Here is a 27,473-nt window from a genome sequence, read left to right as displayed (position 1 = left end):
GTTATAGTCAGGCTGCACTTGGAGTATATTGTTAACAGTGTTGGGCCCCATAGCTCAGAAAGGATGTGTTGTCATTGGAGAGAGTCGAGAGGAGGTTCACGACGATGATTCCGTGAATGAAGGGGTTAACATATGAGGAGCTTTTGGCAGCTTTGGGCCTGTGCTCACTGGAATTTAGAAGAATGGGGGGGGGAGTGAATCTCATTGACACTAACTGCATGTTGAAAGGACTAGTTAGGGTAGATGTGGAGAGAATGTTTCCTATGGTGGGGGTGTCCAGAACTGGCGAGCACAGCCTCAAAATTGAGGGGCGGCCCTTTAGGACAGAGGTAAGGAGTGATTTTTCTAGCCAGAGAGTAGTTAATCTATGGAATTCTCCACCACAGACAGCTGTGGAGGCCAAGACCCTGGGTATATTTAAAGCGAAAATTTGATAGTTTCTTGATTGGTCAGGGCATCAAAGGTTATGGAGAGATGGCAGATGTATGAGGTTGAGTGGGATCCGGGATCAGCCATGGTGGAATAGAAGAGCAGACTTGATGGGCCAAATGGCTTAATTCTGCTCCTGAGACTATGGTCTTAGTTATGACCGTCCTCTGGATCAGTGCAGTCTAAGTGTCCTACTACTGATCCAGCAGACTCAGCAGGGTTATCTAGCCTGTGGCTCCTCATACTTAGTAGGTGTAGATCAAACCTATAGTTGCTAAAAGCATCATATGGTGCAAAAAGTAAACCAAGTTAACAATGCATTCAGGGAAAAGTATGTCATCAGTTGTCAGTGAGCATGTAACTTTTTAAAAATATTCTTCTAACAGCTGAGTCTAGGATAGTTCACTTGATTTACGGAGCTTCTGTTTTATTCACAAGTTTTATACTGCCCTCTTTTCTCCAGAACCTCCTGCTCCAGTCGGCTCGGTGCGTATTACTGACCGAGTCGGCCAGAATGGCTTGATGATTGTCTGGGAGAAGCCTTCGATGGATGAAATGGGATGCAGCAATGGAACATTTGTTCAAGGTTACAGAGTACGTTGGGACCGAGACATGCAAAATAGTTAGAATTATTTAAATCTTAGATTTTAGAAAAATGGAAACTAATAGGCTAGAATATTGATGTTTTAAGGAAGCAGGCTGCCAATGAAAATGAATTTATTATTATTTCACATTAGTCAAACTTAGTTGACTCAGGTTTAAGATGTTGGATGATCAATGTAATATTAGTTGTGACCAACTGGTAATAATGTTAGGGGTTCTGCTTCTGTAGAAAAGGAGCAGCAAACAACATGTTGTGGGAACTCAATGAGCCATGCGACATCTGAGCAGGGTAATAGTTGACATTTCAGGTAATTTCTCTCAACAGATGCTATCAAACCTGCTGAGTTCCACCAGCATTTTGTTTGTTGCTCCGGATTCCAGCATCTGTAGTTTCTTATGCCTCTCCTGAGAAGGAGCCATCTACATTGTTTTTATTTACCTTGGATCACAGAGTAATGCCAAATGAGTTATTCTAGGCAAATGCTGAATTAGTGATGCAACCTTCCCTCAAGTATGGCAAATTAAAACAAAACCAAATATCAATTCAAACCTCAGTAAGTGCTCCTTATATTCTAACATATTGTTCTGGAATTTCATGTATTATGTAATAGGAGTTTTTTTATGTCTGGTCATGGAATGTCATGGAAACTACAGAGTTCAGGGAAGAGAACAGTGATGTTCTGAAACATATTGGTGTTAATGAAAGAGATGAGATTGGTAGTCTTGAGCATATACAGGTAGCTAAATCCCTGCAGCTTGACAAAGTGAATCCTAAAATGCTATTGGAAGCAAGGGAATAAACTGCTGAGACTGTGATGGAGGCGTTTGTATCTTCCTTATCCATGGATGTGGTACCAGAAAACAGAAAAATGTTGAACTGCAAAAGCAAGCCAGAAAAATACAGGCTGGTGAGCCTAATATTAGTGGTGAGAAGGTTATTGAAGGAGAGATTAAATGAAAGGATCTCTATGCAAGGACTGCTTAGGGACAGATGGCTTTATGTGTGGGAAATTATATCTCAAGCATTTGAGTGTGTTTTTGGAAAAGATGAGCAAAAGGATTAAGCATAACAGGACAGTAAACACAGTCTATGAGGAGTTTGGCTAGATTTTTGACAAGATCCCACAAGTTAGCAGATTGGAAAGGTTAGATCATATGGGATCTGGGGAGATTTAGCCAATCGAATTGGATGCAAGATTGCCTTGGTGGGAGGAGTCAGAGGGTGGAAGTAGAGGGTTGTTTCTCAGACCTGCAACAAGTGATCAACCACAGGGATCAATGCTGGGTTCCCTGCTGTTTGCCATACACAACAAATCAATGATTTGGATGAAAATATAAGTGGCATGATTAGTAAGTTTGCAGTTGTCACCAAAGTTGGTTGTGGGATGGACATTGAGGAAGATCGCCTAAGATCACAACAGGATCTAGGTTAACTGGGAGAGTGAGCCATAGAATTGCAGATGAAATTTAATTAAGGCAAGGGTCTTATTTAATTAATTGGTGATGGATTTTGGAACATTAAAGCAGTGCAAGACTTGCACAGTGAATGGCAAGAGAGTGTTGTGGACAGAGAGACTTGGGAGTATAAGTACATAGTTCCCTGAAAGTGGGGATACAGGTAAACATGTTGGTGAGGAAGCTATATGAAATACTTATTGTAGTGGCAAAACCAAAACACTTGCCACTGCCTGCAGCAACCTCACAGACCTGTCAAACTTGCATGGCGCGCCCCCAGCTTCTGTAATGATTGCTTCAAAAGTTGAGGAATATGTATGCAATCCTTTATTAGCAGTGAGCAAGCATACAATCTTGAAGCAATGAAATTTAAGTATACCCAAGCGTAAGCTAAGCATATCTGAATGTTATCGAGTGATCTTGAGTGGTCAGCAAAAGATACGATATCTGCCAGTCCCAAGCAAAAAACTGCCAAGAACAAAGCATGAATCCTTAAGTTATTCCGTTCACTTTTACCATGCCTCCACTCATGTGACTAGTTACTATAATAAACAAAATCAACGTACAGCACATAGAGAACAGATGCATGGCTCCTACACTTACCTTATATGGACAAAGCATGAGTATATGAGTTAAGAATTCATGATATAGCTGGATGAGGCATTGGTGAAAACACACCCTGGATTTATTTCATGCAGTCCTGGTTGCAATGCTACAGGAAAAATGTGATTAAGTTAGAGGAGGTACAGAAAAGATTCACAAGAATGTTTCAGAGAGTGGAAGGCTTGAGTAGTGAAGTGAGGACTAGATATGCTGGGACTAATCTTCCTGCAGGGACTGTAACATTATAGAGGTTTATAAAATCATGAAGGGCAAAGGTAGCGTGAAGGGTGAGTTTCCCGATGTGTGGGGACAGATTCAAAGAGGATCTGACAGGCAAGTTTTCCCTCACAGGGTTTAGTGTATATGTGGAACAAGCTACCAGTGAAAATGGTAGAAGTTTAATTAGATGTGGCTACACACAATGGAAGCTTCTCTACATATTGGCCTATAATGTAACTCTTGTATGTATTACTCTATGTAGATCAGACGATAATTACAAAGTTTAAAATACATTTGGACAGGTGCATGGTTAGAAATGGTATAGTGGGATTTGGGCCAAATGCAGGTGAATGGATTCAGTTTAGGAAGGCAACCTGGTCAGTACGGACAAGTTGGGTCAAAGGTACAGTTTCCATGCTGTGTAACTTAATGACTCTCAATTTAAAATTAGTTTTACTATCATACCTGGACAGAACTGAGAAGCACACTAACTTTTTCGAACCCACATTCTATCTGTGCCATTATGGTCGTCTTCCTCTGATTAAACTTCCTAATTACCTATTTTTAAAAATTATTCGTAGTGCATGCTCCTCGCTGCATTCCTCATTCTACTGAAACCAAGATTAATTGGTTTCTAACTTGACTTTTTTTTCTCAGGAATTTGAAGCAGAGTCATGCCTCACTCCTCCTTTCCTCCAACAATATTTATGTGTTTAATAATTAATTCTGGACCTATTGCCCTTTCAATTTCATGGTATTCTAAAGCATAGACCTCTGATATGCACAAATAATTTTCAATTTTGCCATAAATTGTTGAAATTTCCATAAAATTGAAATGTTTATTTTACTTGGCAGATATTCATCAATGGAGAGTTTCACAAGTCGGTAACAGGATCAATCTGCACAAAGGTGAGGCTTTTGTATTCACTTACACTCCTCACTGTTATGTCTAAGAAAGGACTGTTTATCTTTCCTTAAATTAAATATTTAATTCATGAGAGTGCTCCCAAAATGTATTTTAAACAGTCATTGTGTAATGTTTTTCGGTAATAAAAATCGGTGAGATTTCATTATGAAGAAAAATTATGTTTGAAATAGTACTGTATAATTTCAGTATATGATTGAGTAATTATGGTTCTGTTCTGTTCAATATGAAGCATTGTACATACAGAATTATCATCTTATCTACATAGAGTAATACATACAACATAGTTACATTACAGGGCAATATGTAGAGAAGCTTCCATTGTGTGTAGCCACATCTAATTAAACCTTTAACTGTGAAACTTAATCACCCAACATGTCTATATTTTATCAATGCCACTAAAGCTGTCATATTCTAATTATTTTCCCATTTATTCTTTGTTTGTCTCCTTCCTGTAAGCCAATAAGACATAGGAGCAGAATTAGGCCATAGGGACGATCAAGTCTGCTTCGCATTTCACCTTGACTGATTTATTATCCCTCTCAACCCCATTCTCCTGCCTTCCCCCCATAACCTTTGACACCCTATCTAATCAAGAACCTATCAACCTCAGTGTTAAATATACTCAATGACTGGGCCTCCACAGCCGACCATGGCAATGAATTCCACAGATTCACCAAACTCTGGCTAAAGAAACTCCTCTCTCATCTCTGTTCTAAGTGGACATCCCTCTATTCTGAGGCTGTGCTCTCTGATCCTAGCCTGTCCCACTCTATCTAAGCCATTCAATATTCAATTAGTTTCAATGAAATCCCCCCTCATTCTTCTGAAGACCAGCGAGTAAAAGACCAGAGCCATCAAATGCCATCTGTATGTTAAAAATCATTCCCAAAGTCATTCTTGTGAACCTCCTCAGGACCCTCTCCAATGTCAGCACATCCTTCCTTAGGTAAGGGGCTCAAAACTGATCACAATACTCCTAGTACGGCTGCTCAATTCCTTATAAAGCCTCAGCAATTAGATCCTTACTCTTCGCCCGCTCAAAATGAATGCTAACATTACATTTGCTTTCCTTACCACTGACTTAACCTGGAAGTTAATCTTTAAGGAATTTTGCACAAGAACTTCCAAGTCCCTTTGCACCTCTGACTTTTGAATTTTCTGTCCATTTAGAAAATAATCTACACCTCTTTTCCTTCTACCAAAGTGCCTGACCGTACACTATATTCCATTTGCCACTGCTTTGCCCATTCTCCCAATCTGTTTAGATCCCTCTGAAGACTCTCTGCTTCCTCAACACTCCACAGATCTTCATATCATCTGAAAGCTTGGCCTCAAACACATCAATTCTGTCACCCAAATTGTTGTATAATATGTTGTATAAAGAAGCGGGGACAATAACAACCCCTGTGGAACACCACTAGTCACCAGATGCCAACCAGAAAAGGCTCCTTTTATTCCCACTCTTTTCCTCCTGCCAGTGAGCCAAGCTTCTATCCATGCTAGTGTCTTTCCTGTAATACCATGGGCTGTTATCTTGTTAAGGAGCCTCGTGGTTGGCACCTTGTCAAAGGCCTTCTGAAAATCCAAGCAAATAACATCTACTGATTCTATCCTGCCTGTTATTTTCTCAAACAATTCTAATAGATTTGTCAAGCAAGACTTCCTCTTAAGGAATCCATACTGACTTTGACCTACTTTATCATGCTCCTAAAAGTACCCCGAAACTTCATCATTAATAATGGACTCCAGCATATTCCTAACCACTGAATTTAGGTTAACTGGCCTATAATTTCCTTTCTTCTGCCTCCCTCCCTTCTTAATGAGTTGCACGATATTTGTAATTTTCCTGTCCTCCAAAACCATTCCAGAATCTACAGATTCTAGAAAGATCATGAATAATGCCTCCACAAACTCGTCGGCCACCTGTTTCAGAATCCTAGGGTGTAGTCCGTCTGGTGACTTATTTACCTTCAGATCTTTCAGTTTCCCAAGCACCTTCTCTTTTGTAATAGGAACAACACTCACTTCTGCCCCCTGACACTCTTGAATTGTTGGCATATGGCTGGTTTCTTCCACAGTGAAAATACTTATTAAGTTTGTCTGTCATTTCTTTGTCTACCATTACTACCTCTCAGTGTCACTTTCCAGTGGTCCAATATCCACTCTTGCCTCTCTTTTACTCTTTATATGTCTGAAAGAAAACCTTCTGGTATCTTCTTTTATATTATTGGCTGGCTTACCTTCATATTTCATCTTTTCTCTCCTAATGGCTTTTTAGTTGTCTATTTTTGGTTTTTAAAAGCTTCCAATCCTTTAACTTCCCACTGCTATATTATATGCCCTTCCTTTTGCTTTTATGCTGTCTTTAACTTCCCTTGTAAGCCACAGTTACCTCATCCTCTCTTTAGAATACTACTTCATCTTCATCATTAGGTCGGGTCACTCGTCTGAGTGCTACTGGTACCATGTGACCCAGTGCTACCTGTCGCATGGTCGGGTGGTCGGCAACTAAACTGGCTCCCCCACCAGGCTTGCCTGGTGAGGAGGGTGGCTAGCCACCCTGTAGGACGAAAAACAAGACCTGTGAAAGGGCAGATGAACCCTCTTGTAGGGTCAACGGCCAACTAGCAAACACTTGCCGTGAAGTGCGGAAAAGGCATCCCATGCTTGGTCTGGCCGTTCACTGCAACAGAATTTCTCCCAGCCATCTTGCTGGATCCGGGAGGGGATGTTGAGAGCCTGGGTCTGGACCTGTGCAACCCTCATCATCCTATGGGATGGATAGCCAGAAGAAGAAGAAGAAGACTTCATCTTCAGGATGTATCTCTCCTTCAATTTCCCAGTTGCCACAGTAACTCCAGCCATTGCTGTTCTGCCATCATTCCTCTAGTGTCCCCTTTCAATCAACTTTGACCAGTTCCTCTCTCATGCTTCTGAAATTCCCTTACTCCACTATAATACTGATACATCTGACTTTATCTTCTCCCTCTCAAACTGCAGGATGTATTCTATCATATTATGATCACTGGCTCCTAAGGGTTCCTATACCTTAAACTGCCTTATCAAATCTGGTTCAGTATGCAGCATCTAATCCAGAATTGCCTTTACCCTAGGGGGTTGAACCACATCTGCTCTAAAAAGCCATCTCATAGGCATTCTACAAATTACCTCCATTAAGATCACATACTGACCTAATTTTCCCAAGCTGCCTGCACATTGAAATCCTTCATCACTGTCATAGTATTGCTCTTCTGTTACAATACTCTTCTCTCTCCCATTGTAATTTATATCCCATATCCAGTCTACTGTTTGGAGGCCTGTATATTATTCCCACCAGCGTCTGTTTACCTTGCAGTTCCTTAACTCTAGCCACATCTAAGGATTTGATTTTTTTTGTGAACAGAGCCACCTCACCACCTCTGTTACTTGTTTGTCCTTTCAATACAATGTGTATCCTTGAATGTTAAGCTCCCAACTATGATCTATGATGCACAGGATTGAAGTAATCTGCAGAGAATTGTAAAATTATTCATTTCCATCATGGGTACTAACCTCTGTAGTATCCAGGAAATCTTTAAGGAGCGGTGCCTCAGAAAAGCAGCTTCCATCATTAAGGACCCCACCACCCAGGGCATACCCTCTTCTCATTGCTTCCATCAGGATGGAGGTACAGAAACCTGAAGGTACACACTTAATGATTAAGGAATAGCTTCTTCCCCTCTGCCATCCAATTTCAGAAAGGACTTTGATCCCATGAACACTACCTCACACACGAGAAAATCTGCAGATGCTGGAAATCCAAGCAACACACACAAAATGCTGGAGGAACTCAGCAGGCCAGGCAACATCTATGGAAAAGAATAAACAGTCTATGTTTCAGACTGAAACCCTTCATTAGGACTTGAAAAAGAAGGGAAGTTAAAGCAAGAAAGTAGGAGGGAGGGGAGGAAGAAGTACAAGGTGGTAGGTGAAATCAGGAGAGGAACATTGATGTATCCTGTGCCTTTTGAAGAAAAGTCAAGCCAACCTGTAGACAGAGAATTTCCATACAAGGCAGAGGCAATCCATTCCATTATCATTATTTTTTATTAAAATATCATATGATATTATGTTTTCAAAATGTCACAAAAACAAGTGAATCATTTTTGATGTAGGCAATGGCAAATAAATTGAACCATTTGTTGGACACTGCATAGTCTACTAAAGCCCCAGTGCTGCACCAAGAGCTTACTGTAAAGCTTACAACTGAAAGGGAGAAAATAACTAAGCTGCTAAGAATGTACCAGAGTACTTACAAATTAATGTTCTGCATTTGAACTTTATTAATATTTGGCAGAATATAAAAGATTTTTGAAATCTAGAATTTGCACCCGAAACAGGGATATGAGAGCTTAGCTGTTTGTTAAATTGACCCTTTGCACAGGAATTGCAATGATATTTGGCACTGTCTCCAGTCTGCTGAAAGTGTGAGCTGCCAACAAAGGTTATAACTAACGCTGGGCATTTGAAAGCTGAGTGAGCAGGATAAACTAGCATGTAGCTCTTTATTAAATCAGACTGAAGGATTGAGATAGTGAGAGCATACAAAGGAAGTTTAAATTCAATATTGAGTAACTTACAGAGGACAAATACAGGAGGCAGAAGGAAGACTGAAAGGAAAGGGTTTTTTTTATACTTTAAATGTTACACTCTAAAACCTTCGACAATTGAAATATGAAAGAGTGAGATTCTATTGGAACCCATGTTAATTATAAAATAATAATTAATACTTTGCTGTGACTAACAGGGCACTAGCCTGAAAGGAACACCAGCCTCCGCATCCAGCACATAATTCTCTGGAACTTCCGCTATCTCCAAGGGGATCCCACCACCAAACATATCCTCCCCCTCCCCAACATTCTGCTTTCCACAGGGATCGCTCCCTATGTGATTCCCTTGTCCATTCGTCCCTCCCCACTGATCTCCCTCCTGGCACTTACCCTTGTAAGTGGAACAAGTGCTACACCTGCCCCTACACCTCCTCCCTCAGTACCATTCAGGGCCCCAAACAGTCCTTCTAGGTGAGCTGACACTTCACCTGTGAGTCTGTAGGGGTCATCTACTGTGTCCGGTGTAAATTAGGAGACCGCTTCGCCGAGCACCTACGTTCCGTCTGCCAGAAGAAGCAAGATCTCCCAGTGGCCACCCATTTTAATTCCACTTCCCATTCCCATTCTGATATGTCAATCAATGGCCTCCTCTACTCTCGTGATGAGGTTACACACATGTTGGAGGAACAACACCTTATATTCCCTCTGGGTAGTCTCCCAAGCTGATGGCATGAACATCGATTTCGTGAACTTCTGGTAATGCCCCCACCTCACCATTCCCCATCTCTTTTCCCTCTCTCACCTTATCCCTTTGCCTGCCTACTGCCTCCCTCTGCTGCTTCTCCCCACTTTCCTTACTTCCATGGCCTTTTGTCCTCTCCTATCAGATCTTCCCTTCTCCAGCCCTGTATCTCTTTCACCAATCAACTTCCCAGCTCTTTACTTTACCCCTCCCACTCCAGGTTTCTCCTATCACCTTGTGTTTCTTTCACGCCTCCCCCCACCTTTTAAATCTACTCCTCATCTTTTATTTCCTCCAGTCCTGCCAAAGGGTCTCAGCCCGAAACATCGACAGTACATTTTTTCATAGATGCTGCCAGGCCTGCTGAGTTCCTCCGGCATTTGTGTGAGTTGTTTGGATTTCCAGCACTGTAGTTTTTCTCTTGTTCGTGAAGAGTCCATTATCTCCCAGAAGTGTAGCGACTTCAGCATTCAGTTCATTGTAGCAGTGAGGCAGAGACTGAAGGTAAAAGCAGAGCTGTACATCTTGAAGAGTACATTTAGGATTTCTGTACGTGGCCAGACATCCTGCCTAGTCTGTAGTCATCACTTATTTGCAATGAGTTCCTGATAAGAGTCATTAGTCTCATTATGTTCTTCCCAAGCTTTGTGCTGGGCTTTAAATTGTTCCCACCGTTAAGAGCTACAACAGACTATTAAAAATTTAAATAGCTCAAAATCCAATTTAAGAAATGACTTAAGCATCCTGCCAATCTCTGAAGGAATAATGCAAAGCTATCATAGGCAAAAATATTCTCAGCTGGCATGTCTCCAATGGAGAATGCTGGCCTAAGATAATGACCCAGAGGTCAGAACACTAACCATTGTCAGAGGTATTTTCACATATTTGGTTAAGATAGTGCCAGGCCAAACGTGCCCTAATTCCAAAGAGTCCCTAATCTTCTATGTTGACAAGGCATAATCAACAGGTTATTTGGTTGATATTTGAATGTCGTTTTAATACACCCACCTGTAAATGGATCTGCAGACCGAACATTATTCCTAGGTTCTGATTGGAAAAGTGTAGATTAGAAAATAAATGAGTCTCCTTATTTTCTAGAATATCTAGGATAGTTAATATTACTAGGAAAGGAATTATTAAGCAATGAGTAGTAGTGTGGTATTTCGCCTCTTAAATATCAAAAAGAAACAACCAAAAGGGGATGAGTACCAATAAGGGGCTTCATATGGATGACATCACCTTCATATGCCATGAAGGATTTCAATACTATTCCATTGGCATCTTTCATTCTCTGAACTCTGTCTCATTGTTTGCAGTGAGACCTCCAAAGTTTCATCAGCTCTAATTTTAATCAAACCAAATGCCTTCAAATTGTGGTCTGTGCAGACATCCCACCTCTCCCAGAAGTTCCGGAGTCTCCCTTATATTGATAGCGGCTCTCTGACACCCGCAAATTATATACAATATCCCGGAAATTGATTTTTTTTTTTGAGAGAGAGAGCGAGAGAGTGCATCATGGCAGAGTGTTCCAAGAAAAAAGAAAATATAAAACGTACTTCACGGACATTTACACTACACACTGCATCCGCAAAGGAAATAGCATTATGAAGGACCTCACGCACCCCTCATACAATCTCTTCTCCCTCCTGCCGTCTGCGAAAAGGCTCCGAAGCATTCGGGCTCTCACGACCAGACTATGTAACAGTTTCTTCCCCCAAGCTATCAGACTCCTCAATACCCAGAGCCTGGACTGACACCTTGCCCTATTGTCCTGTTTATTATTATTGTAATGTCTGCACTGTTTTTGTGCACTTTATGCAGTCCAGTGTAGGTCTGTAGTCTAGTGTAGCTTTCTCTGTGTTTTTTTTATTACGTAGTTCAGTCTAGGTTTTTTGTACTGTGTCGTGTAACACCATGGTCCTGAAAAATGTTGTCTCATTTTTACTATGCACTGTACCAGCAGTTATGGTCGAAATGACAATAAAAGTTGACTTGACTTGAAAAAGTCAATTTTTCTCATTTCCAGATTCTTGCAAATGGCCTTAGATCTAATAACAAATCTCTTTGCAATTAGAAACTGCTCTTCTCTATTTAAAACTTCATGATTTTAAACACCCCTATAAATCGGCTCTTAACAACCTCTGCTATAAGAACAACTCTATTCTTCCACTTTCTCCTTATGTCTGAAGTCCTACTTCTCTGGTGTCTTTTTGGTAATTCCTGTGTGAAGTTTTAATAGCCTTCTTCCCTGTTCAGTCATCTTCAGATATTGGCATGTCACCATTGTGTCATACACTGGGTATGCTGGATTCTTAAATCTGTATTTGGTTGGGTTTTTTCCTGTATAATATAGTCAGGTGATACTGGTTAATTTTAAGCACTGCTCCACTGTCTGCACTTAGGTCAAGAACCCATTGTGCAGAGGTGGCTTCTACTAGGCAAGAAAGAAATATAAACTGGTGATGACCTTGTTACATTGTGTATCCTGTGAGATGATTATGGTCAATCACATAGCTGTTAACCAGCTATAGTTGTGCAGTTACAATTAATACTGTGACCATTTTGGGGCCTCTTATCTAAGAAAGGATGTGCTAACATTGGAGCGGGTTCAAAAGAGGTTCACAAAAATGATTCTGAGATTGAAAGGCTTATCATATGAGGAGCATTTGATGGCTCTGGGCCTATACTCGCTGAAACTTAAAAGAATGAGAGGCAACCTCATTGAAAACTATTGAATGTTGAAAGGCCCAAGTAGAGTGCATGTGGAGAGGATGTTGCCTGTAGTGGAAAAATGTAGGACTAGAGGGCACAGTCTTAGAACAGAAGGACATCCATTTAGAACAGAGATGATGAAAAATTTCTTTAGCCGGAGGGTGGTGAGTCTGTAATATTCGTTGCCGCAGGTGGGTATGGAGCCCAGATCTTTGAGTATGTTTTAAGACAGAGGTTGTTAGATTTTTGATAAGCCAGGGGTGAAAGGTTATAGGGAGAAGGCAGGAGAATGGGGTTTGGAGGGAAGTAAGTCAGCCGTGATGAATGGCGCAACAGACATGATGAGCCCAATGGCCGAGTTTTGCTCCAATGGCTTATGGTCTTATGCCATATTATGAGTGCTGTAAATATTGTGAACACACTAAATATAAATCTGCACGTTTCTCTGTTCTTTAAAATTGTGCTAGGTGTTTCATATGAAGTACCTTATCCCTCTGCTAAAAAAGGAAATTTCTATACTTCTCTGCATTAAGTTGTATCTGCCATATGTGTGTATGCACATTTCACTACAGTGCTCCAGAAGTCTGTTACCATTCTCCTGATTGCATGCTACTGTACATTTTAAAGTTTGTGTCATCTACAAATTTTAAAGAATGCTTTATTTGCCAGTTCATTAATATATAATTTATAAATATTATTGTCATTTAAGTTAAATAGTTTTCTTATGTTCCAGGTCGTATTGGAAGATCTTGACTTAAATGTGCCATTTCAAGTCAGCGTCCAGACAGTTGGAGTCAATGGGCTGGTTTCTGAGAAGGTTCAGGTCCCATTTCTGAATTGCCGGCCACACAGAGTTTTATCAGCACAGTCCTGTCTTGCACTGTCCAGTCAGGCCACTGAGGGGACTGATCTACCAGAGGTACAAAGCTCACACTCACTCATGTGGAACATGGTACAATGTGAACCAAATATCACAACCTGACACAAAGTTATCTACTCTTGATCTATTGGACCTCATTTAGTGCAGAGGATGCACTCCCAAGAACTAAAGTGGGAGCAGTATCTGTGCTAAAGGGAGTTCCTCCAAAAGTATCTACACAAAGGTGATGCTGGTGTAAATCTCTCACTCAGGTGCTTCTATAGTAAATAACTCAGTTAAGCAAAGGCCAATGAGAGCTGGTGTTATCCTAGTTGGAGCAAATTGAGATATGGCCACAACATTAGGAAAGAGCAGCAGGATGAGGCCACTTGCCCTCTTGTGCCTGCTCAGCCATTCAATATGATCATGACTGATCGGCTCCAGGCCACAACTCCCCTTGTGTGGAACTCGGTGCTGTCCCTGGCTGGCACAGTCAGTCTGAGCCATTGCTGGGGACTGGAATCGGTCGGTGTTCCCTCTGGAGGGTGACAACCTGTGTGCGCAGTATGAATTCTTCTGTGTGCTAGTAGTAAAAGATGTGTGGCGGGTGGGAAGATGTGGAGTGATATTTGGAAACTTGACTTTTTAAAGCATCATTTAGATAAACAAGAGTGAAAACGATCAAACCCAGAGGGGATCAAAGTTTTTATTGACAATGTTTTGCTGGCTTTTAAAATGAATACCTCTCTATATGAAATTCAGTGTGCACATGTTGTTGTCACTGGGCAAAAAATAGCACAGCACAAGATTTTTGCGTACACTGGTCATTACAAATTTGAAGGAACATTGCTGGCAACACCTGCTGACCAGTAAGATAAATTGTCATCTGATTGTTTGGGCTGTCACCAGTGCCCACCAATTGCCCATACTCACTGTGCCAGCCAGGTCCTACACTCACTGTGCCAAAGCCCCAACTCTCAGTGCTGAGTAGCATCACCGCTCATTTTGATCCACCTAACACCAGATCTCACAGGCAGTCTCTTCATGCTGAGCCATGGATGAATCTTCTTTACAGGAGCACCTACAGAGGGATTTACAGCACAGTGATGTGCCATCAGAGCAGATTTTTTTTTTTAAGATTATCCACCTATGAATATTCAGAATCCAATGGCAAGAGTTCCATAACAATTAAGTCTTCTGTGGAATAGTTCTTAAAGGAATAGTGATTGTCCGATTTTCCATTTCATGGTAACATTGAAAAAAGTGGATTTGTGAATCCAAAAGTTTGGAATTTTCCTTATCTTGCAAGCAAACTTTGTGGTTTCAGTCATTGTGGGCCTGAAGGTAGATTCGTCCCCTGGTCCTGATGGAATGCACCCCAGGGTGCTGAAAGAAATGGCAGAAGTTATAGTCAAGGCTTTGGTGATAATTTACCAAAATTCTCTGGACTCTGCACAGGTCCCAGCAGATTTGAAGATGGTGAATGTGACGCCACTGTTCATAAAAAGATGTAGGCAAAAGGCAGGTAACTATAGGCCAGTTAGTTTAACATCAGTAGTTGGGACAATGCTTGAAGCTATCATTAAAGAAGAAATAGTGAGACATATGGAAGGAAATGGATCCAGCAGGCAGACACAGCATGGATTCAGCAAAGGTAGGTCCTGTTTGACAAGCTTACAGGAGTTCTTTGAGGGTATAATGAGAGGAACAGATGGACGTTATTTACTTGGATTTCTAGAAGGCCTTTGATAAGGTGCCGCATAAAAGACTTATCCATAAGATAAAGATGCATAGAGTTGGGGGTGATGGATAGAGGATTGGGTAACTAATAGAAAGCAGAGAGTTGGGATACATGGGTGCTTCTCTGGTTGGCAATCACTGGTGAGTGGTGTGCTGCAGGGGTCGGTGCTGGGCCCACAACTGTTCATGATATACGTTAACGATCTGGAAGAGGGGACTGAGTATAGTGTATCTAAGTTCGCTGATGATACTAAATTAAGTGGAAAAGCAAATTGTGCAGAAGATACAGAGAGTCTGCAAGAGAGATACAGACAGGTTAAGTGAGCGGGCAAGGGTCTGCTAGATGGAGTACAATGTTGGTAAATGCGAGGTCATCCACTTTGGAAGAAAAAATGGAAGAGCAGATTATTATTTAAACGGTAAAAGATTGCAGCATGCTGCTGTGCAGAGGGACTTGGGAGTGCTTGTGCATGAATCACAAAAGGTTGGTTTGTAGGTGCAGCATTCTATCAAGAAGGCAAATGGGATGTTGGCCTTCATTGCTAGGGAGACGGAATTTAAGAGCAGGGAGGTTATGCTGCAACTGTACAGGATACTGGTGAGGCTGCAACTGGAGTACTGTGTGCAGTTCTGGTCTCCATACTTGAGGAAGGATATACTTGCTTTGGAGGCAGTGCAGAGGAGGTTCAGCAGGTTGATTCCAGAGATGAGGGGGTTAGACTATGAGGGGAGATTGAGTCACCTGGGACTGTACTCACTGGAATTCAGAAGAATAAGAGGAGATCTTATAGAAGCATATAAAATTATGATAGGGATAGATAAGATAGAGGCAGGAAAGCCGTTTCCACTGATAGGTGAGACTAGAATTAGGGGACATAGACTTAAGATTCAGCGGAGTATATTTGGGATGGAGATGAGGTAGAGCTGCTTTTCCCAGAGAGTGGTGAATCTGTGGCATTCTCTCCCCAATGAAGCAGTGAAGGCTTCCTCTGTAAATATACTTCAGATGAGTTTGGATAGACTTTTGTATAGCAGGGGAATTAAGGGTTATGGGGAAGAGGCAAGTAGGTGGAGATGAGTTCATGGCCAGATCAGCCATGATCTGATTGAATAGCGGAGCAGGCTCAATGGGCCAGGTGGCCCACTCCTGCTCCTACTTCTTATGTTCAGTTATGCTGTATTATTAGAGTCAATCAGTCATAGAGTCACACAGCCAAAGTGGTCCATGCTGACCAAGATTCCCGTCTGAACTCGTCCTATTTGCCTGTATTTGTCCATAATTTCTCCTACCCATGTACTTGTGCAAGTACTGTTTGAAAGTTTGTTAAGGTACAGTACCTGACTCAACTACTTTCTCTGATAAGTTGTTCCATATACCTATCGTGACCCATTAAATCTCTCTTCTCTCAGCTTTCATGCTCACATGCTCTCTCTAGTTTTTGATTCCATAACCCCTGGAAAATGACACTGTGCGTTGACCCTTTCTATGCCTCTCATGAGTTTATACAACTTTATAAGGTCATCCCTCATTACCATGTGCTCCAGTGAAAAAAGTCTCAGTCTACTCAACCTTCCACCTAACTCAGACCCTCAAGTCCTGGCAACATCCTACACAGTCTTTCCAGCTTAATATCATCTTTCCTATAGGAAGGCAATCCTAACTTGAATACAATTTACAAATGCGGCCTCACCATCATTTTGTGTAACTGCAACATAACATCCCAACTTATGTACTTAATGCCCTGACTGATGAAGGACAGCGCACCCTAACATTGTAATAATAATATTGAAATCATAACTTTGCTGGTTATTAGCTGCGACAGTTGAAGCTTCAGCAATTCTGACCAAACAAGGAAAGAGATAAAATAATAAAGCAATGGTTGTAGAGCAGAGATTGGGATTCAAATACAATGCTGGTTAATGATGGTTTGGGCATTCATTGGCCTCAGAATTGAAATATCCAGCAACAAACAAGAGAAAATCTGCAGATGCTGGAAATCCGAGCAACACACACAAAATACTGGAGAAACTCAGCATGTACAGCAGCATCTATGGAAAAGAGTACAGTTGACGTTTTGGGCCGAGACTCTTCATCAGGACTGGAAAAAAAGATGAGGCTGGAAAAAGAGTTAAAAAGTTGGGGTGGAGAGGAAAAACTACAAGCTGACAGGTGAAAGAGTTACAGGGCTGGAAAAAGGGGAGTCTGACAGGAGAGGACAGAAGGCCATGGAAGAAAGAAAAGGAGGAGGAATACTAGAGGGAAACAATGGGTAGACAAGGAGATAAGGTGTAAGAAGAATAGGGAATGGTGAGGTTACCGGAAGTTCAAGAAATTGGTGTTCGTGCCATCAGGTTGGAGGCTACCCAGATGGAATATAAGGTGTTGCTCTTCCAAGTTGTGTGTCACCTCACTACGACGGTAGAGGAGGCCATGGACTAACACGTCGGAATGGGAATGGGAAGTGGAATTAAAATTGGTGGCCCCTGGGTGTTCCCGCTTTTTCTGGCAGACGGAGCATATGTGCTCAGCCAAGCGGTCTCCCAGTCTATGTCGGGTCTCACCGATATTCAGGAAAAGCACCAGATACAATAAATGACCCCAAAGACTCACAGGTGAAGTATCACCCCACCTGGAAGGACTATTTAGGGCCCTGAATGGTAGTGAGGGAGGAGGTGTAGGGGCAGGTGTAGCAATTGTTCTGCTTGCAAGGATAAATTCCAGAAGGGAGATCGGTGGGGAGGGACAAATAGACAAAGGAGTTGTGCGGGGAACAATCCCTGCGAAAAGCAGAAAGGGGGGAAGGGAAATATATATGTCTAATGCCATCATTCAGTGTCTTCAGTTTCTCATTTCTATTATGTATGCTTCGACTGTAACACTGATGTCCTTTCCCATCTCTGCTTATGTGGCCTCATTTCAAATTTGGCCAGCTGCAGATAGATGGATGAGATTTCATTACAGATGGTGCTTTTTATTTCTTCACTCATTATTTTTCTTGCCTCCACTGTTTAAAATGCAGTTCTCAGTAGCACATAAAGACAGTAAAGAGAACAGACTTTTATCAAGATATAGAATCAGTACAAAAATAACAAAGGGCAAAAAGTAGTTCTGGGAGCATTTTAATGGCCTCCAAATATTAATCAATTGGACAGAGTATAGATCAGAATATTAAATATGTAATATAGTAAAATTTAAAGTTGTAAGAAGCCTATTTCATTGAGCATTTAAAGATACTGCTTCATTTACAGTTGCCTTTAATTTTATCTGTAGTACTTGAAGCGGTAATCTTAAAGAAAGAATTGCAGACGTGTAAAACTTCATTGCAGCTTTCGAGAAATACTCAATGTGCTTCTTGCAGAATAAAGTACTTTGAAATATGAATGCTGTGCAGACTAGAAACAACAGTGAAGCAGATGAATTGAGAGAAAATGTCCCAATTTCTCTTGGTATCCTGGTGGCACCATTTCCAACCTTGCTGCAGCTGCCCCTGTGCTGAAGAATGACTCCTCTGGGAGTCCAGTGTGGCAGCACTGAGGTTTCCCAGTCCAGGCTGACAAATTTATTCTCTGACCCTCCACTGGTATAAAATTGCACATATACAGCAGTTCCCATTCCAGTCAATGGGAAATATTGTTTGTGAAGGATAATGGGAAGTAGTTACCTCACTGTTAGTTGTTTTCAATGTTTTAAATTTATATGTATTTGAGATTTACATAAATAGTTAATGCTTCATTTTTTTTACTGCTCTAAGTGTTGCTTTTGCAAGTGTTAAATATTTTTGCATTCAATCAGTGAACAGTGTTGAAAGCAGTGAGCCTGGTGTCTCAGTGAGTACATAGGTTCTGTACTGCTTTGAGAGCTGGGACCCAGGCTGGCTTAAGGGGAATATTTGAACAAAAAGCATGGCCCAGGGTGGGAGACAATGCTTTTGGGCCAATGGAAGATCTAGCTCACTGATTGACTCAAAGCTAATGAAATAACTTCTATTTATTTTCCTTTTAGGAAACTAGATTCACATTCCTGCCATTACAGTCTAAATGGAGAAAGGTAAGACTAAACTAAGCACTTAAATTTATGTTCTCAATGAACGATTTATCCAACACAGTGGAACTCTTGGGCTGGAGTCATTAGATCCCAGAGTTCCCACTGAGGGATCAGAATGGAAATCTGAAATATAAATAGAAATCACTAGTAATTTACCGATATTTAGTCCTGATTGACTCTGTCGGTCCAGAGAATAAAGCTTTGGGTGGCACAGTGGTGCAGCTACTAAATCTGCTCTCTCATAGCCGGAGCAACTCAGTTCAGTCCAGACTACTGATGCTATATGTGGAGTTTACACATTCTTCATGTTACCACATGGCTTCTTTAGCACATCCCAAAATGTGTGTGTGTTAGGTTAATTAGTCACTACATATTACCCCTTGTATGTAGAATTGGAGGTGAGGAGAATGTACGGATTAGAGCAGGGGTGTCAAACTCATTTTAGGTCACGGGCCGGATTGAGCAAAATGCAGCTTAATGCGGGCCGGATCAGTCAGACGCGTGCGAACGCAGCTTTCGTTGCCTCCGTTTTTTCAGCCTGCTCTCATGTGTCTCAGTCTCTGCTATAACTACAAAGTGTTTCACTTTACAAATTCCGTTTCTTATGAAGAAGACTGCCGAGCAAGACTGCCGAATAAACACTAAAAACCCTGAAAACCTGGTACCTGAATAAACTCAGCATTAGCCATATCATACGCCATAGGTGTTTCAATTACTGGGGCCAGCTTTAATAGTAATTAGATATTATCTCGCGGGCCAAAGATAATTCCACCGCGGGCCTTGAGTATGACATATATGGATTAGAGTGACATTAATGTAAAAATGATGCTGGTTGTGTCGCAGTTAGGAAGTCCATTTTGGTTTCTGTGTCGTGGAGTTAGTTAATAACTCGAACATTATTCAGATTACCACAATGTCCCAGGAGCTGAGGAGGAGGAAATCTGTCATTCCTAACAGTACAGCAGGTGTAAACTCTGAATCTCTGGTGTTCCTTTTTGGGAGTTAGTTGCCTGGTAGTTCTTATGTTCAGCCATCCAATCCTGAGTAATAAGGTGGTCTTGAAAATGATTTTTTCTTGTTAGGTTATATTGTGCACCTGCGAACTGTAGTACTGGTAATTAATCAATGTCAGACATGACCTCTTGCAGGTCTGAGCAAGTGCTGTGGCTGTAGTAATTTCTCAGATGCATGCACCACAAAGAAGTGGTTCTCACATTGTTATCAGACTGATAATGTACTGAAAATCCAAAATAAAATGCAGATGCTGGAAATATGAAATAAAAACAGGAATGTTAGAAATACTCAGCAGGCTAAATGTGTTGAATTTTTTTTATCATACTTTGTTTTTTTAATATTCCCATTATTAGATTATCAAAATGATAATCAAATCATCTTCTGTGCTAGTAATCAGTTCTGTTCTGCTCTTTTCCACTGATGCTCAAGCTATTTTGAATCTTCTAATTGTCCAGTAAAACTGTTTTACTGGACAGTTAGCAGAGTCAAAATGATCCCTGCTCTATTGTGTATTCAAAGCTTCTTTTGCAGATTAGTTAATGCATTTACTGTTGTTATTGGTGTTTGACATAATTTTTATGTTTGTGACATTACGTAGTCTCGTCACAGGGGATATCTGAAAATTAATGGCCATGTGATTAATCAGAACTGGTTTCCTCTTCTTTTTAATGTTTATTAGAGATTAATGGGTGAATACTTAATCAAGACAGTTTTCAAACAAAAGGTATATGTTCATCTACATTTAGCAGCTGCTTTCTTTAACTAATGAACCAGCTTTGACAGACACTGTTTATACATTGAGTAGTAGTCATAGTAACAATGAACATGAGGAGTTAGTGCAGTTTTATCTTTCAAAGAAAGACAAATCTCTTCTCCCCTTCATCAAAGTGCCATCACTACATGACATAGTCTGCAAAGGGATTTGGATAAAAATGTTTGACTGGGATGGTGCTTTGCTTTCTGTGATATATAACAGAATTTTATCAAAAATGTCCTTCGTATTTTTGTTCTTTGTGCTATTTATAGTGACTATGGCATAGAACAGCATCCAGTGCACATCTTGACTTCAATACCATTGCGGGCCCACCAACCAAGCCAATGAAGTAAGCTGAAAGTCAATAACAAACAGATGCCAAAATCCAAAATAAAAAGACAAAATGCTGGAAATACTCAGCAGGTCAGGCAGCATTTGTTGAAAGAGAAATAAAGTTAGCATAACACCTTGAAGAGCCTTTATCAGAAATGATAAAGTGAGGAAACAAATTGGTTTTAAGTTTGTTGATAGATTGTTGAGAGAAGTTCGGTGGAAGGTAAACAAATAAAATTATGTAACAAATGTGAAGTGCAGATCGAGCTGTTGCTGAGACTTGGAACAAAAAGGAAGGTGTGAAAATGCCCAGGGTAATGGGCTGTTAATGTGGAGGGAGAAAAACAATAAAGGCAGCCCACTCATTCTCTAGCAGTTTAATTTTTTGCTCCGCATTCTAGCGTCTGAAGTTTCTTGTGTCTCCAAGGCAATAGTGCAATCGGGTAATGTATCTGATACAAATATATCAGACTGCTTATCTGAAATTATTGATTGCTGAAGATGACAGGATACTCAGATGATGAGGCGCTCGTGCATAGGTTTATGTTGGGCCTTGTTGAAACAGCAGTAGATAAACAGATGGATCAATGTAGGAGTGGGATAGAGAAGTAGAATGGCCACACAATCAGTGATCTCCTGCACTCTTCCAATGAGGGTTAATATAAGCTTGAGGAATAACACATCGTCTTCCGTTTGCACACATTGCAACCTTAAGAACTTGATATCTAATTTAGATAACTTGCTGCTTTTGATTTAATCAGGATTGTCCTGTTCTACAGTGTGGTCATCTATCATCTGATTGTTTGGTATGATTATCCATCTGTATCTATAAGGCTATCAAGTTGTACTTGATTTCTGGGCATTTTCAGCATTCTCCTTTTAGTTTTGGATCCCAGCAGCAGCAAAGAGCTGCTTTTCACAACATTAGTGTGCACTTTGCCTCCTCTCAGTCTAACAGCCCTCATTAAGCTATCATCCATGTAGCTCTGTAAACATCTTAGCAGCCATGGCCTTACAATATCACAGACATTCCTTTTGTCTAACCATCCCCCATGCAAATTAAAACTAACCTGGGTTCACAGTATCCCAGGGTCTTCTCCCTGAAATGATAACTCTGTTTTTCTTTCCAATGTTGCCTGAGATTTGGAAGCCACAGTACCACGCACAAAATGTTTGAGGAACTCAGCAGGTCAGGAGGGAAATAAACAATTGACATTTTGGGTGTCTTTTGAAGACACAGAGTGTTCAGAAAATAATGAGCTGAGAATTCTAAAATAATTGTGCTGTTAGAGACAGTGTGAAGTAGTTAAGATATAAAACACATCAAAGTAACATAAGGAAATAGAAAATTATTTAATATAGAATCAAAAAATGTCATGATTGGAGGTAGGTTGGTGCATTGAAGACAAAAGGAGGTGTTGAGGCTAATCCCACTTTTCATCTGTCGATATTTAGCCATGTAGGTCATGCAATATTAAATGCTTTTAAAGATACTTGTTAAATATGATGAGGATTTTAGTCTGTACTGGCCGTTCTGGTAGTGAGTTCAGACCCACAGCATTCTTCAGGTGAAAAAGAAGTCCTTATTTTCACTTTAGGTGATCCACCAGTCACATTATTGTTGTCCTGCCAAATTCTAACCTGCCCCACTCTCAATCACACGTTCAGTTCTTAAGGTATCTGTGAAGGAAAATAGGTCCTTCCTATGTGAACTGTCCAAACCTTTTACAGTCTTGTATGCATTGACAACATTTCATTCAGCCAAATGGGTTCCAAAGAAGAAAAACCAACCAAATTCATCTTCCTCATTGGTAAACTGCGATGACTTAAAAACCTTGCCGTAAAAACAATGCAACAACAATCTATTAGTAAAAAAAAACTTGAAGCGTTTTTAATTTTGCTCCCAAATGCATTGGCCTTGATGGTGCTTAACCTCTTGAAATTATTTTAACATACTAGTGGAAGGTGAAGCCCCACCCACTCCTCTATCCTCTTGCAATCTAAACGACATGCAGTATCTGAGCAAATTGTTGAGAATCCCTGAGCCTGGAATTCCTACTTCCAACTGATAGTTCAGATCAAGATTCTGATGATGGATTCAAATCAATTGTGCAAGCCTGGAGATTTTTTCAGACTTCAGAGAAGGATCATACGAGGGGTGATTGATATGTTCATGGCCTAAGGTAGAAGGAGTCAATTTTAGAAAACCTAGAACATTTATTTTTCAACATAGTCCCCTTCTACATTTATACACTTAGTCCAGCAGTCGTGGAGCATACGGATCTTGGACCTCCAGAAGGTGTCCACAGATGGGTGATTGATGTTTGTGGCCGAAGGTAGAAGGAGATGAGTTATACAGCTCTCGTTATATGCACATGCAAGTCAACTCTTTGAGTGATTATGCAGAAAGTTTGAAGTTAATAACTCATCTCCTTCTACCTTAGGCCACAAACTTATCAATCACCCCGTTGAGTTATTAACTTCAAACTTTCTGCATAATCACTCAAAGAGTTGACCTGCAAGTGCATGTAATGAGAACTGTATAACTCATCTCCTTCTATATTAGGCCGCAAACTTATCAATCACCCCTGCTGTGAACACTTTCTGGAGGTCCAAGATCGGTATGCTCCACGACCGCTGGACTAAGTGTGTAAATGTAGGAGGGGACTATGTTGAAAAATAAATGTGCTAGGTTTTCTAAAATTGACTCCTTCTACCTTAGGCCATGAACATATCAATCACCCCTCATAGGAGAAGACTGGCCTTAAACTACAAGGAATGGGATTAAAAGACTCCAGCCAGATAAATCTCCCACAGAAAGGACTGGGTATTCATTCCTTAAGATAAAAAATATCAGAACAGTCACTTAAATGAGCAAAAGGGTTATTGTATGCATGGGAACAGATTATGAGGAAATAGGGACCTTTTTCAACTTATGTCAAATGGAACAGGATGGTGGTGAAAAATCGCACAATGATAGAGAGTTAAAAGAGATCTGATTTCCAACATGGAATCTACTGAGAAAATTGGCTGAAGAATCAATTTCTTATTAACAATTATGATGATTTTGTAATAATTTATTGATATTCTTCAAATAAATTTGATAGGCTCAAAACTAGGCAGTTTGAGGTTAACACGAGGAAATCTACAGATACTGGAAATTCAAACTGCACACACAAAATGCTGGTGGAACACAGCAGGCCAGGCAGCATCTATAGGGAGAAGCACTGTCGATGTTTTGGGCCGAGTCCTGATGAAGGGTCTCGGCCAGAAACGTCGACAGTGCTTCTCCCTATAGATGCTGCCTGGCCTGCTGTGTTCCACCAGCACTTTGTGTGTGCAGTTTGAGGTTATCCAGTTTGTTGGTGCTAATTTAGATCCAATAGTTTTACCCCATTTAGAAAGGTGGATGCTGGCCAAGCACACTAGCAGGACACAAGAGCATACACATGAATGTTATAGATCCAAGGCATATCAAATAATCATCAGAATACCTAATGCTTATTTCTGACCTGGGTTTCCTTTTACAGTAGTATTCAATTTTCTGGGCAACTATTTCCAGACTGGGCGTCTGGAAAGCAGGCACACTGCCGGCAGATTTTTAGACCATTAAATCTCCTGCGCTTTTTTGGTCCTTATCTTCACTACAATTTATTATCACACTTCAATGTTAAGAAGAATGTGAGGCTGCTTGTTAATTGGCTTCACTATTGGTGCCATGTAACTATTTCTGAATCCCAAAATGAATGGTACATCAGTGTTGCCATGGTAATTGAGTAACTCACTATTTAGACTTTTCTCTTTGGAACAGCCATTTGACAGATATCTATTTTTGTCACTTGTATGTGAGCAAGTTAATTGGTAGATCTGCTTTCTAGAGCTGTTCAATTTAAATTGGTTCCAAATACAAATATATTTCAGAGAAATTATTGATATTAATTCAGTCCTTTACATTAAATATATTTTATTTAATCAGAATAACACAGCAATTATAGATCAGTTTATTTTAATTTTCATTTTTATGCCTGCAAAAGCAACCAAAAGGAGACATTTTTTACTTTGAGTGACCTTTGAGGTAATTTTTTCTATGGAATTTGTAGGGTAGGGAAACATCAGATGACCTAGTTATTTTATTATTTTTGATTATTCTGTAGGAACAGATAAAGAGCAAAATGGAGTGAAGATCATCTGGAGTCATATAAGACCACAAGACAGGTGCAGATTTAGGCCATTTGGTCAACCAGTCTGCACTGCCATTTCATCATGGCTGATTTATTATCCCTCTCAACCCCATTCTTCTGCCTCCTCCCTGTAACCTTTGATACCCTTGCTCACCAATAACTTATCAATTTCTGCTTTAAAAATACCAAGTGACTTGGCCTCCACAGCTATCTATGATAATGAATTCCACAAATTCATCAGACTCTGGCTAAGGAAATTCCTCTTCAACTGTATTGGGAACTAAAGGGATGTCCTTCTATTCTAAGGCTGTGCTGTCTGGTCCCGGACTCACCTGCATTCTCTGCATGTCCACTTTATCTAGGCAAATCAATACTTACAACACTCCAAGTGCAGTCTGACTAAAGTTTGATAAAGCTTCGGCATTACATCCTTGTTTTTATATTCTAGCTCTTTCAAAAGGAATGCCAACATTGCATTAGCATTCCTTACTACCAACTCAGTCTGCAAGTTACCCTTTAGGGAGTCCTGCGCGAGGACTCCCAAGTAGTTTTGCACCTCGGATTTTTGAAATTTTTCCGCATTTAGAAAATAACCTGCACCTCTATACAGTAGCTCTAAAGTACTTGGTAATGTGTAACAAAAGATGAAAATAGAATGTAGCATTCTGATTGTAAATGATTAAATTCCCATTTGTGAGTGCCGGGTGATTTTTCAAATGGAGTTGTCATGTTCTGCCAATATGTAGCTCTTTTCTGTGGGACTAATTAAGGACACAGTGAGAAGAACATGATCTGAAGATTGTAATGGGAGAACCTCTTTTATGTGAGCATTCCCACAGGTATGATCCAACCAGATTTACTATCTGTTAAGTGGGAGTCCCAGTCTCAGAAGCAGAATCAGGTTTAAAATCATATGTCATTAAAATGTGCTCTTTTTACAGCAGCATTACAGTGTAAGAAATTACACTAAAATTTCTATAAGTTGTAAAAATAATTAAGTACTGTAGTGCAAAAGACAAATAACATTGCAGTCGGTGTTCTGAAATATGAGTGGAGGGAAGAAACTGTTCTTAAAACATTGAGTGTGGCTCTCCAGGCTATTGTACCTCCTCCCTGATGGAAATAGGGCTGGAGATTTTTAATTCTATTAATTTATTGAGATACAGCTTAGAATAGTCCCTTCCGGCCCTTCAAGCCATGCCACCCACCACTCCCTGATTTTATCCAAGCCTAATCACGGGACAATTTACAATGACCAATTATCCTCAAACTGGTCCTTAGACTGTGGGAGGATCCACATGGTCATGGTGAGTACGCCTTACAGGCAGCATCAGGAATTGAACCCAGATCATCTGTACTGTAAGGCAAATATGAGGAAATCTGCAGATGCTGGAAATTCAAGCAACAGACACAAAATGCTGGTGTAACGCAAGGGATGAAGGGTCTCGGCCCGAAATGTTGACTGTACTTCTTCCTATAGATGCTGCCTGGCCTGTTGTGTTCCACCAGCATTTTGTGTGTGTTGCTTGTACTGTAACGCGTTGTGCGAACCACTATTCTACTGTGTCACCTCGGATAGGTAAGGCATATGTTGGACATAGGGTCTCCAGAAGGATTCAGGCTGGTGAGTGTGGAAATGCAAGCTTTAGAAGTTCCTTTAGGCCAAGAAAAATAGACTTATTCAGGATTCTAAAATATATATGAAATAAAGAAACACTGCTTAAAAAAAAACCTTTACATGCTTGGTCATTCCATTATGTAATATAAAGTTTAAAGAGAGAGAAAACAAACTAACATAGTTCCATTGATGTGATGTCGCCCCCTAAGGTAATAGACGTTTCAGTTTTTGAAACTTCCCACCCAACTCTTGCCCCTCCTTGTGTGGTAGGGGAAGGGGCAGGAGCAGCCTATTCAGTGTTCCTTCCCCTCAGAGCCGCACTGAGCTTCAGTGCATTCCATAGTACATACAACTGCAACTGCAGCAAGTCTACAACATTTCCTTCCAGATATCCTGCTATGCTGAAAGACCAACAAGTTTCAGCTGACCAAATAGACCAAACTTCACCAAGCTGATAGCCTTCCAACAACACTGCCTTGGTGTGTATCACAGGCAACAGCCTGCAGATCAGAGTGTCCTCTGTTACGCAGCTGCTGGGGATAAACCAGGATTTGGACCCTTGCATCCAATGCTAACCTTGCTCAGTCAACACCTTCCCACTGTTGCACCATAAAGAGTGTAAGTTGCCACAACCTTCAGTGGATACTAC

At 40.7% G+C, this 27,473-nt stretch overlaps 1 protein-coding gene across 2 annotated transcripts in view; it reads left to right on the top strand.

The window, feature by feature from the left end:
• The window catches only part of LOC140726362 (uncharacterized), a 156,283-nt gene that overhangs the window by 100,012 nt on the left and 28,798 nt on the right, over nucleotides 1-27,473 (top strand). For both annotated transcript variants that reach the window (XM_073042639.1, XM_073042637.1), the window contains 4 exons: nucleotides 893-1,023; nucleotides 4,165-4,218; nucleotides 13,014-13,199; nucleotides 18,883-18,927. In XM_073042639.1, coding sequence (XP_072898740.1) covers nucleotides 893-1,023; nucleotides 4,165-4,218; nucleotides 13,014-13,199; nucleotides 18,883-18,927 — 416 coding nt within the window. The remainder of the gene's footprint in view (nucleotides 1-892; nucleotides 1,024-4,164; nucleotides 4,219-13,013; nucleotides 13,200-18,882; nucleotides 18,928-27,473) is intronic.

The sequence above is a fragment of the Hemitrygon akajei genome, chromosome 4 (assembly GCF_048418815.1).
Source record: "Hemitrygon akajei chromosome 4, sHemAka1.3, whole genome shotgun sequence".
Classification (NCBI taxonomy): Eukaryota; Metazoa; Chordata; class Chondrichthyes; order Myliobatiformes; family Dasyatidae; genus Hemitrygon; species Hemitrygon akajei.
This window is presented reverse-complemented; position numbering and strand designations above follow the sequence as displayed.